At 40.9% G+C, this 12,833-nt stretch overlaps 1 protein-coding gene across 3 annotated transcripts in view; it reads right to left on the bottom strand.

Moving 5' to 3' along the window:
- Nucleotides 1-459: 459 nt before the first annotated feature.
- Nucleotides 460-12,833, bottom strand: part of PKP2 (plakophilin 2) — a 146,909-nt gene continuing 134,535 nt past the window's right edge. For all 3 annotated transcript variants that reach the window (XM_077469069.1, XM_077469068.1, XM_077469067.1), the window contains exons 10-13: nucleotides 8,653-8,806; nucleotides 7,921-8,110; nucleotides 7,716-7,803; nucleotides 460-6,371 (exon numbers count right to left, since the gene is read on the bottom strand). In XM_077469069.1, the coding sequence (XP_077325195.1) occupies nucleotides 6,309-6,371; nucleotides 7,716-7,803; nucleotides 7,921-8,110; nucleotides 8,653-8,806 (495 nt within the window). In that variant the 3' untranslated portion in view covers nucleotides 460-6,308. The remainder of the gene's footprint in view (nucleotides 6,372-7,715; nucleotides 7,804-7,920; nucleotides 8,111-8,652; nucleotides 8,807-12,833) is intronic.

Below are 12,833 nucleotides of genomic sequence, written 5' to 3'. Positions count from 1 at the left end.
AATCGGTGCGACACCGCATTTGCGGCGCTGCACCGATTCCCAAAAGTACTTACTGTACTACTTTTGGCGACTTCAGGGGTGGCGATGTCCACAGACATCTGTGCAGCAACCTGCACAAATGTCTCTGAAATTGCCCCCCGATGTCGGGACTGACACGCAGGAATAAAATTGTGTGAGTTCAGCTGAATTTGCACAGCTTCATTCCCGCCATCAGTGTGAACTTACATTCATGCATAGAATGAATGAAAGTAAAAACCCTTGTGCCTTTACAACCACTTTACCAGCCTTCATAATGAGGCCCTCTTTCCTCCCCTGGTCCCATAGCACCTGCATGGACTGTTATGGGTGTTATTACTCCACTGACTAAGAATCTGTATGGTACTCCATGCATGACCACAAAGTACTTTAAATGTTTTAGTTCCCTTTTACTCAGCTACAACACATGAGATGACACCTGTATTAGAAGATTATGTATCTTTAATGGTAAACAAATGATCATACAGAAGTATCAGCATGACAACAAAACGTGATGCATAAGCAAAAAACACAATGGCACTAAGTACAAAATACATGAGGACACAAAGCTGTTATATCCAAATGACCTTTATGTAATACCATTGTACAAGGAGCTGTGACATCAATCAAATTTCAGCTTTCAAATCAGCATAGACAGAGTAATGGAAGGCGATTGGCTGCTGTTGTTTATTAGTGCAATCTACAAGCTTGTCTTTGCCTTATTTTTGTAGACTAAAGTGAAAGTCCCTAAAGATCTTTTTTTTATATTTGCAAAAAAAAAAAAAAGTTAAATTTATTTTTAAAGCAGCCACAGTCTGAACAGAAAAGCCTGTCTCCTGTTGCATACTGCAGAGAAAGGGCCTTGGTGTCTGTGATTGTAGTGGGCTCTCTGCAGGGGTGGGACACGTCCCCTGCTGAGTCAGGGGCAGAGCTCGCCAATTAGCAAATTTCTTGTTACCTGCTCATTGGAGAGCCCTAGTTGTGACTTGGCTGGGGGTGTGTTGGACTTCTGCAGAGAGGCCCCTTCTTCCACACAAAGGGCAAATGATCTCTCTCTTCAGAACTGGCACAGATCACAGCCAGAATAGATGGCCAACCAGCTCCCGGTTTATGAATTCCTGTGTAGAGGACTTCAGGTACTTATGCTAGATTTACAATACTTTACTTTTTTTTTTTTTAGGCGTTCACAACTCATTACATTATGCTTTTTTTGTTAGATCTGCCTGTTCAACTTTAATAGTTTACCCCTATTGGTATTAAGCATAGTGAATTATGCAAATTACTGAAACTAGGCATTGATGATTTTCATTAAACACACTTGATAATACTTAATTTTCAAATCATTGTTAAGCTTTAAGAAGCTGCACCATGTTGGATCTTAGGGCCCATTTACATTATTGCATTGTGGCAATGCACATTATATGTATTTTTCTAATGCAGTGGCATTCATTCTAAATGGCACCCAATGCCCCTTGCCAACAGACATGCTTTGTTACTATTTTTGGCGCATTTGGGTGCACTGGCAGCCCATTCATTTTGAATGTGTTGCCTAAACACAATGCATGTTGACGCATGGCATAATGAGCATCAATGTTTGTGTTTTAACACACTGTAATGGTGTAAATGGGCCCTGAGGAATACTCACCTTTCAGTTGTGTTAAATCTTTGCTCTCTTCATGAGCTCCAGGTATGTCGGCTAGTGTGACCCCACTGTGGTTCCTCTCACCGACCTCTATGTTACTACTGATCTACAGCAGTGTTTCTCAACCTTTTTTCAGTTGAGGCACCCTTTAAAATTATAGGCAATCCCATGGCACCCTTTAAAATTATGGACCGTCTCCAGCCACCCCATTCTTAAATGTAAAAAAATATTCTAATAGCTTTACAGAATGTGGCAACATCCACACGTAGGACACCCAACGTTATAGGTGATTTATTCTTCCAAAGCAAATACACCTTTGCACACTGGTACTGACTAGTATTCCAATATTTCTCTTCTCCCTCAATTTCTCTCCATCAGTTAGCTAATGTCACTCCAGTGCTGAGGGAGAGGGGCACAGGAGGGTCAAACAAGGATGCTGTGGAGGCAACGGACATCGTCCTTATCAACTGATGACAGCATTGGTTGTTAGGATGCCAGTGTCTAGAAAGTCATAATGGTGCATAATGAAAACCTGTGGCTTTGTGTAACTAAAAGGAAGGCTTGATACACCCTCTGGCTTGCATACCATTTTTGATAAATTCTTAGCCCCCGTACACACGGTCGGACATTCCGATCACCAAATCCGTTGGATAATTTCCGATGGATTTTGTCCGAAACTGATGTTGCATACACACAGTGGGACAAAGCTGTAGGAAAATCCGATCGTTCGGAACGTGATGACATTCGTTTGTTCCAACGGGACTACGTTCAAGCTAGTAGCCAATAGCTTTGCTCTCGTACTTTGATCTGAGCATGCGTGGCACTCTGTCCGATCGGATTCCTCTGCAAACGATCGGAAAAAACTCCAATCTAATTTTGTTGTTGGAAAATCCTGCTCCCAAATTTTTTCCGTCGGAACTACCGATGGAAACGGTCCAATAGAACCCACACACGATCGGATTTTCCGACAATATAATCCGAACGGACCTTTTCCGTTGGAATTTCCGACCGTGAGTACGGGGCATTAGTCATTTTGCCAAGGCACTCCTGAAGAAACCTTAAGGCACCCTGTTTGAAAAAGGCTGAGCTACATGTCATAGTGGGGTTGATTTACTAAATCTAAAGAGTGCAAAATCTAGTGTAGCTGTGCATAGTAGCCAATCAACTTCTAACTTCAGATTGTTTAAGGTTTGAGAGAAAAGCCTGGAAGCTGATTGGTTTCTATGCAGAACTGCACCAGATTTTGCATGCTCCAGTTTTTGTAAATCAGCTCCAATGTGTGAGGTTTGGGAATGCCCTATTTGATTCATCTGGAGGTGTCAGATAGTACGGGAGCCCCAAGCTCATTAAGAGAGCACAGGTTTAATTCACCACCCCCTGGAAAGGTAAATGTTCCCTCTTTTCAGGATGGTTTTGGTCTTCGGGAAGGGCTCCTTTTAATACATAACTCGTTTATATGAACATGATGAGAGGTTACAAAAATAGAGAATCCAGCAGTAAAAAAAATAGCCTCCATCAAACGGAGTTTATAATCTACAACAAACAACAGATAGTACAATGGCATATGAACATTTTTATATAAAAAAAAAATAGAATGTTAATCTATATTAGCCTACTTTGAATGCACCAACTAAAATCTCTATATCTCCCATCTGGAATACATTCTGTCAAAAAAACTGATCTTTTGGCGTGTTCCGCACATGGCACACCAAAATTCAGCGTACAAAAAATTCACATAAAAAACATTGAATCACACCTATCTATGTACATTTCCAAAGAGTAGCTGAAATTAGAGAAGAAAAAACAGGAACTCTGATAAGAGTTACAATAGTTCACGTGGGCAAGTAAGGATAAGGTGTAAAATTTGCTCTCTCCTGTTTTTTTTTCAGGTTGGTCCACTGACGTCATTGCTCCCTACTCGTCTCTGTTGGTGGTGGTGATGGACAGTCCTTACTCCTGCACTGTACAATCCTTTACTCAATGACATGAGCAACATTCAGTGTAATAGTACTCCGAGTTGAGGCCTGCGTCATAATGCACCCCCCAGGGGCATGTCCATGACAGCCATGGCCCAGAGAAAGACTGGTGACACCATGTGGCAGAAAGAGATTACTACAAGGTCAGCTTTGGATTGTAATCAGTATTGCAACAAAAACTGTTTTTTATTCTTACCTTTGTTGAGCTAATTTTAAAAATGTTTTTATTTACCTAGATTCCTGCAGTATTAACATGCCTGATTCTGTTTGTCACTTGCTTTATACACCTCCCTCTCTCTTCTATGATACAATATAACACATTCTTCACATCCTGTTTTGTTCAGCTAAAGTATCCATATTATGCAACTGCACAAAATGCAGCCCAAACTTGTTACAAACATCCTAAAAATCCATTGATTATATGGAAACTTCACTACACGTTCCGAAAACACAAATGCTCTGGCAGCTTCCTCTTGGCTTCAGCTCAGGTTTTTACCAGCAACTGATACTCTGTTCATTTAACACAATTTCCAGCATTAAACCCCTTAAGAGTGCAATCGTAAGATGGTTTCACCTACCGCAGGACTTTAGTATCAAACTATCAACATACCATAATATACCATCAACACCTTGTGCAAATGCTGTAGTTTTACATTGTTTAAATGTGTATAATAATATTTTTTACTGGTATTAACCCTTACTTACAGGAAGGTACAAATCTGAACTATAAAGGCTAAAAATTTGAAACCATGCCTCTTTAGCAATACCACAAAATCAAAGGATATGTAAACCCTTATAGGGAGGTTCTCTTATTTGCCCCCTCTTGGTCTGTTAAATACTCCAATGAAAGCATTTTGTTAAGTGCTAAAAAGTACATGGTATTCCTGCCAGAAATCTTCTCAGATAATAACTACCTGTATTCTCTGCTTGTGTTGCATTTTTTTTAGTTACATTGTTCTGTGGACTACAGAACTTGGCCCATCGAAGAGGTGAAGAAGAGGTCCTGTCATGTTTTTGTTGTCCTGATACAATAGAATGAGTGAGCATTGTCCCAGTAGGATTAGCAAGTGAAAATTAAGTAAAAAAAAAAAAAAAAAGGCTGAAAAATTAAAACGCATGCAACCACTACATCAAAGGACTGGTGGATTTAGATCTACTTTAAGCCACATTTGTTAAATTGGTGCACCGGTTAATAAAAATAACACATTACCACTAAAAAGTAAATTAGTGTCTAATTAATTTTACAATGTAGTAATAAATTCAGCAAAAGTGCAAACATTTTAATAGTGATCTGCAACTTCCAGGTACAGAGCAGCACTTCAGGTCCTAGGTTCTATGTGGTTACCTACAGGTTGGAAATCTAAACAGAAGACACTAAAAACTGTTGGTCTTTCTGGCAACCCTTGGGGGATTTTATACCAACTAAATAACAAAAATGAAGCCTCCCCTTGGATGGTGCTTCCCTTTGGATCTAGAGCAAATGCACTTAAAAGTACACAGTATATTTGCCTTTAGTAAATCAACCTCATTGTTTCACTGCACTTCAGCTGTGACAGAACCACCCAATCAGGTGAATTTTTAATTAAAGCAAGACTTTATATCACTGTTTTGTTTGGTGAAAATATTACTGTGATTTAAAAGTACTACATTGAGGGTCTAAGATTTATTTTTAAAATGCACTATTGCCGTAAGACTGCAGCCCTTTAAGATATGCATGTTTCCGTCTTTGGAACGTAGTCTATATACATAAGACAAAAAGGGAATGAAGTGACATCTGCCACTTGAAAAGGATCATGTGATTTCTCAACAGTCTATCCCGGATGAGCCCCCAAATTCCAACACTCCGATAGTAGTAACAGAGATCAATTAAACACATGTTGAAAATTAGTAAAGTGAAACAGGCATATAGATAACAAACATGGCATTTGTCCTATCAAGAAAAACCCTTGAAGTCTAATGAAACTGTATTGCTACAATAAACTGAACACACTATAACCTAAGGTTTTTGTATAAACATTATTGGTAAGTGCTACAGTGACTATTCTGTAAATCTGTCTTCTTGTGATGTCTTTAAACAGATCTATAGAACAGAATAGGCTGCACAATACAATCCATCCAGCTGAACCAGGCTTTACAGCAATATAGGTATATAGGTATATAGTTCAGCAGACTAAATAGGCCGATGCACACGATGAACCAACATCTGTTATCTGGATGATACAAAATTTGTTGCAGAGCTTGCAGTAGTCCCATGGGTTTCATTCTTCCACACATTGAGAAATAGTTGTTTTCAGTCCTTTGAAAACCAAGACGATGAAGGAAACACTTTAGCCATTGTATGAAACGAGCAGTTCACAAATTCTTGGAAATTACACTAATATTAGTGCTAGAGAAGGCATGCTTTTTGTTTAATCTTCCATAAAACCAGTGATTAATAGGAAAAGGTGCAAAAATATGGGATTCAATACAAAAATATTCGGTATCCCAGCTTACAGTGTTCAGAAGCTTCACAAAAATATCCAAAGTAACAGCCTAAGAGTTTAAGCTGCGTCAGGAAAGGCAGTATGTAGTTATGCAGATGAAGTCACTTATAATGGTCTTTGTTAGTTCACAAACTGACGCAAGCTTGCCCTTGTTTTTAAATGTATTATTCTTCCCAGGATACGGTTTCTGATTCACAGGGAATGGTATGCTTTTGAAGTTTTGGGGTTAACAAAATCTCCTTTCTTAAATGTTGCCTGATGGAGACACAAGCAGAGAAGCAGTCTTTTCAAAAGGATAGTTAAAAGTATACATAAACACAATCATTAAAATCTCCAAAAATCTTTCCATTGCAATATTTTAGTGTGGTTCGACAAGAATAAAGACAATCACATAGATTGCCTATGCAGGGGACGAGTATTGAACGAGTATAATAAGAACTGGCCAATATCAGACAACACTGTGCCATAGGAATGGCAACTGAAAGCAAAAAATAAAAGGGAACAGTGTCCATAGGGCAAGGTCACCGTCGTCCTGCGGAGGACCCACCCAAGGGAGTTAGCTCCCCATGGGACAAACAACAGAAGGGAATGTAGTCATAGTTGGTTTGAACAAACCAGGTGAAGCATGAAGAATTTGTAGGAAATCCACGGTTCTCAAACCTTAAGGAATTTAGAGTGTGAATCTTTCAAAATACTGGATATTTGCTCATTGAGCATCAGAGCGGTTATACATCTCAACTAATCTTTAACATGTTAAAGTAGAACTATAGACATAAATATTAGACAAAACTATTTTTTCCATTTTTTCCATGGATAGAATAAAGGGGGGGGGGGGGGGGGTTTATAACCCTTGTCAGATTTTTTTTTGGCCAGGAAATCCCTGCAAATTAAGCAAATCCTTTGGGGCACCCCAGGTCACCAGAAATAGTGTCCCCATTGGAAGATTTCCCCTTTATTACTCTTCTGAGGACAACCCAAAACTTGGATTTTCTTTACTTTCACTTTTGATAACAGTAAACAGGACAAAAAGAGAGGGTGAATCTCCCTAATGGGGGCAGAGGTAGCAATAAAAGCCTGACAAGCATTTTAATTCTTCTCCACTGTCCAAAACAAAGAAAAAGGGTTTTGCCTTTAGCTATACTGTAATGTAATTTCAAAAGTTGCAAACAATGGCTGGAACCACTTGGGATGCTGCCTTTGAGGGACAGATTTAGGCTAAAGAGTTATGTGTATCCTAATGCTCCACATTCCACATGGTCTATAATTTCAGTGCCTCTTGAAGTATAATCTTTTTGTATAAGGTGGATGTAAAAATGTAGGAGGTTAATGACTTATCTCCTAAAACAATCTACCGTAATTTATCAGATAAAATTATTTTGAATAACTCAGCACTTGCCAAGTTTTTGCAGAGCCCAGAAGTATCCACTTTGTTATTGTGCCTGTAGCAGGCAGCCATATAAAATGATTGGCTGCTGTAAGCAACACACAAAGTTCCTCTACTAGACTTTCATATCTGACACTCTATATTTTAGCAATAGCTTGTTAATAAAACTCCACTTATCTTTTAGGTCAGATCATGTCCTCAGTGGGCCATCTTACCTTCTTGTAGGCACTGTGAAGTTCTTGGTGTGACCACATATTGTAAAGAACAAGTGAGGCGGCTTTTCCAGCTTTAGACCCCATGGTCCTGAGAAGATAAACATTCATTAGTAGACGTGAGTTGCTGTACAAGTGTACAAGTGTTATTCAAAATTATGAAATGCACTGAATATTTAAAGGATAATATAATTTTAAGTGTCCTCACCCGTCACTGCTGCTAAGATTGATGAGTTTGCGGATACCACCATTTTGAAGGAGGAGCCTTGCGTTCTGAGAGTTGCTGCTGATCAGACTGTTGAGGACATAACACAGGGACGCGGCCGTGTCATTGGCAATGTTGGACTCTGGGACAGAGTCTGGCAAGGCCCGCACTAGATCAGGCATCAGTTCTGTGGCTGAAATACAGACATGAAAAATGATTGATAGGAAACCAGTCTTTACTACTCCTTCAGGGCTGAGGTCCGAAATCTGGACTGGACAATAATAAAATTAAGGGAGACCCAAAGCTCTCGGCAGAACTTTTAGCATTGAATTTTCTGAGCTTCTATTACTGTCTGGTTCAGATTTTTGACTTTAGGTCCTCTGCAGCCCTGCGGGGACTCTCATAGCTCCCAAAACATGTTGGCCTTTCCTTGGCAATATTGAACAAAATATTCTGGACTTTTATTTATGGCAGGGCATTTCTATCCTTTTTACAATATAAACCCAATGTGTTTAATTTGGAATGTTTGACTTGTTTTTGTGCATTTTTTCTCCTAGAATCCAAGTCCATACTCTCATCAGTAAACAGACATCTACCCAAACTTTGTCCCTTGTATTCATGGCTGTGATAGGCACTGGAGAATAAGCTCCTCTTAGGTGGGGCCTATTATATTCATTATCCTCTACATAGCACTGGTCCTTTAGAAATAAATTGTATGACTGCTATAACACTGACCAATATCATTGTGGAGAGAAGAATTGCGTGACAAGTTCCGCAGCAAAGAAACAGTTGTCCTCTTCACTCCTGGATCACTTGCAAACAGCATATTTCGGACATGCTGAAGTCCATTCTCTTTCTGAACGACCATCTGAGCAACAGAGAACGGCATCTGTGCAAAAACATAACACACGTGACTGAGAATTTCAACAGATATTTAAAGTTGATTTTAAGCTTTTGATAGCTGTAGGAAAGGTATAAGTCACAATTAGATTTATGTCTGGGAAAATGTGCTGGTGAGATGTTAAGGATCTGTACACATTCCCCTAGTAATTGCGAGGGTTCCAATTATTCCTATCAAAGTTTTACCATAAGTTAAAAATATAGGAACAATGGTAACAGCCGAGAGAACTTCTGATGAGTTTTCCCATTTGAGTCTCAAATAGGTGAAAAAATCTACGCATAGTCCACAAAAGTTATAACAATGACACTGATTTTAACTGAGTTATGTTTAAAGTGAACCTTCCAGTTTCATTAAATATCTGCATGAATATTATGATATCCCTATTCATTCTACACAGCAATAGTATGATTTTTCAAAAATCCTCACCTCTTATCATTAAAAAGCCATGCTCAAGCCCCTGTCCAGTATCTTTGCCTAGGCTGAGATGACATCATCAGTCTGCTGCGGGCAGCAGGAAGCGTTTCCACAATCTCCTCTCCCAGTGATTAGACTGCAACATTGTAACTTCATAGCAGGTGAGAAGTTGCACCAGGGGCTCATCTGCTTCGGACATGTGTTCACAGCACTAGGATTTACATTAATGTGTTATCTCTTAGCTGGCATTTCAGTTCAGGAAGTAGATTTTGACCTTGGATGATACCCGAACAAAGATTGTGCCGTCCTCATGAGAGAAAGCCCAACCCATTAGGGGTGTGTTGTACCTCTACAGAGAGGCCACTGCTTCTACACAGGCCCTTCTCTTCAGAATGCTAGCCAGGGATAGGCATTTCTACTTTGGCTGTGGCTGATTTATAAAGAAAATAAACATTAAGACTTTGCAAACCTTTTGTTTCAATACACTTGGAAATGATGTGGCTGTCTTAAATTGAAAGTTCAGGATTAGTTTGTGGTAATGTGATATTTTAAAGCGGAGTTCCACCCAAAAGTGGAACTTCTGCTTATCTGTTTCCTCCACCCCTCCATTGCCACATTTGGCCCCTTTCGTTTTTTTTTACAGGTACCCTGTCCCCACTTCCGGGAGACCAGGCCACAGCGAATTAAGTCAGCAGCTCAGTCCCCCTCCTCCTCCCTCCTCTTCAGCCAGGCCAGTGAGAGCACAGCGCGCTTCATGCATGCGCAGAAGGGACCCAGTCGTGAAGCTGAAAGGCTACACTGCCGAGTGCCCTTTACTGGCAATGCATGGTAAGTGTCCTAATGTTAAAAGTCAGCAACTACAGAATGTAGCTTTTAATTTCTAAAGGATCCGCTTTAAAGTGGATCTAGCATCAGATATGTTTTCATGTTAAAGTGGTTGTAAACCCTTTACGACCACTTTAAACTACAGGCAAGCCTATAATTAGGCTTGCCTGTAGCTGCACTGGATATCTCCTAAACCTGCACGTTTTAGGAGCTATCCCTGTATTTACATGTGCCGACGTCATGTGGAACAGGCACACTTAAGCCAACTGAAGCAATGGCAGTACGTGCCATTGCATCAGTGGTACTGTGCCGTTCACAGAGGCTCCCGCGGGAATGACGTCATGGCGGCTCTGGCCAATCACAGCGCTGGAGCCGTGATACCCGGAAGCAAGCCTCGGGCGACATGTCAGTGGCCTGAGGGAGAGACGAGGATGGCTGTGGGGATTCATTCTCGGGTAAGTAATTCATAATGAGTTAGTATGCCATGAATACTAGCTCATTATGCCTTTATCTTGCAGGGAGTGTTTTTCGATTTTTTTTTTTTCAGCAGGGTTTACTTCCTCTTTAAGTGCAGTTTCTTAATACTTTGTCAGAGTAACACTTGCATGGTGGCAGGGGACAGGCTTTTCTACTCATGCTGTGGCTGATTTCCAAAGTGACACCTTTTGTGTTGATGCACCTGGAATGTTTTGAAACAATTTAAATCCCAACTTCTGGGCTGAAAAAGAGGAAAAAAGGTTTTACCTACTTGATCCTCTGCTCCCCTGGCAGACAACTCTCCCACACAATCCCGTGGTGGATTATCCCTCGGTGTCCTGAAGTCCAGAGCAGGGCTATGAACCCTGCTCTGATCTTGAAGTCAGGACCCTACAGGTCTACACAAGCTGTGGGGACCAGTCTAGCTGCAGGGAAGAGTGGAGAATCGGGGGAGCATATTTACTATTATTGCTCCCCTAGATATAAACGAGCAATGCAACTGAAAGTTCAATTTGGCTGAAATTCAGTTCCTTTTTTAGAACTGTACAAAATGGTCTCTTCTGGCAAGAACTTATATAATTTGCCTGGCGTCTGGCTGACTTTAGATTGTATAAAGAACATGTTTTGATGTTAGGATCTTGCTTACACAGATATAATTAGGGGGGAAAAAAACACTGCAGCCTCTCACCTTGCTGCAAAGTTCCAATGTTGCAGTCTGATCACTGGGTGAGTCGGGGTGACAGATAAAAATACAATGAAACAGATATAAAAAATGTTTTTGTTTGTGGCATTATAACCATGGATGCATTAGCAGTGAATGCGAAGGTCAGAATTTTATCTAAGGTCTTCAGTAACATTCCACTGATATGGTTCAACAACGAAATTCCTTTGTTACAAGAGGAATGCGGCTGTAAGACAACAGTCCTTACCTCTCCCGTACCAGGGAGTACCACATTGTGCTCTGTAACTGCAATGATGCAAAAAACAATATATCTAATGTATTGGGGTCAAGCTCCATGTGTGCTGAGTGATGGCCCATAAAGCTTTAAGGTAACAATAACATTTTAGTTGAAAGAGACAAGTGGTCGAGTGATCCATCAACCACCCCCCCACCCCCATTTCCCTTTGTCTGCCCTTTTTGCCCTTAATCCATCAACCACTCTGCCTCTCTCTTTGGGGCAGAGAGCGAAGCATAATATATGATCTGGGTGTCAGTCATTATTTTAAAGAGCCAATAACGAAGAGGCACAAAGTACAATACATGGAAATGTGGCTGGTTCGACAGGGACAGACCAAATTTCAATCCTTGAATAGGCACTGTGGCTGTACAGAAGTCGACCTACTGATAGACTTCTCTCAAACCCCCCATTCGGTCAGTCAAAACCATGTGCTTAAAAAAACAAAAGAAAAAAAAACCCATTGAAATCCATGTGTCGGGCACCCTGCATGTAGATTAAGGGCCAGGCACATGGATTTGGGGGGAGACCCTAATGGAGCAGCATAAAGTTAGAGCATCAGTTTTTTATTGAAGAGACATTTTCCCAACAAGGATAGGATCTGTTTTCTTATGAAAAAAATAAAATAAAAAAACGTGTTGACAGTGATCCCCATCTATCTGGTTATGGCTTCAATGGCTTAAAGTGGGACTCCAATTATATCTACTAGTCGGGAAGGTTTAAAGCTTCGGTCTGTGTTCTTCTTCGGAAAATTCGTTATTTTCCATTCGCATACTATACGTACTGGAATCAGCCATGTGGTTAAAGCGGAACTTCACTCTCTCAATCAACAATGACTACCTTTGAAGTGCACACAGAACGTGGGCAGTGGCGGCTGGTGCTCAACTTTTTGGTGGCAAACAAACCTCCCAGCGGCCCCCGCCCCCCCCCCCAGATCAGCCGATTGGATCGCACTACTTACCCCAGCCAGGTAGCGGGTGGCTTCTCCTCCTCGGCAGCTTCCCCCCTGCTTCTCCTACCGGCCAATCCCGTCACTTCACCTCCTCGCCAATCGGGTCCTAAGACCCGATTCCTGATTGGCCGGGAGAAGAAGCAGGAAGACAATAGCGAATGTTTATTCACTAATATCACACATGTGCTCTGTGCGCTGAGCCCACCCATTTTAAAGCTAATTAGAGCCTCAGGCTCTGATCATGTGCTTCTAAAAAAACCAACAAAAACAAAAAAACAAACCCCATAGAAATTAATGCATGGTGATTAGGGGTCGGGTGCATGGAGATTAGAGGGGCGGTGCCCCGTATGAGTGGCTGCCACTGAACTTGGCTTTCCCGCACCACATTCTG

Source organism: Lithobates pipiens, unplaced genomic scaffold, assembly GCF_037356315.1.
Source record: "Lithobates pipiens isolate NorthernLeopardFrog02 unplaced genomic scaffold, aLitPip1_a1.2 Scaffold_8, whole genome shotgun sequence".
Lineage (NCBI taxonomy): Eukaryota > Metazoa > Chordata > Amphibia > Anura > Ranidae > Lithobates > Lithobates pipiens.
Note: the sequence above shows the minus strand (reverse complement) of the source record. Positions and strands in the feature narration are given on the sequence as shown.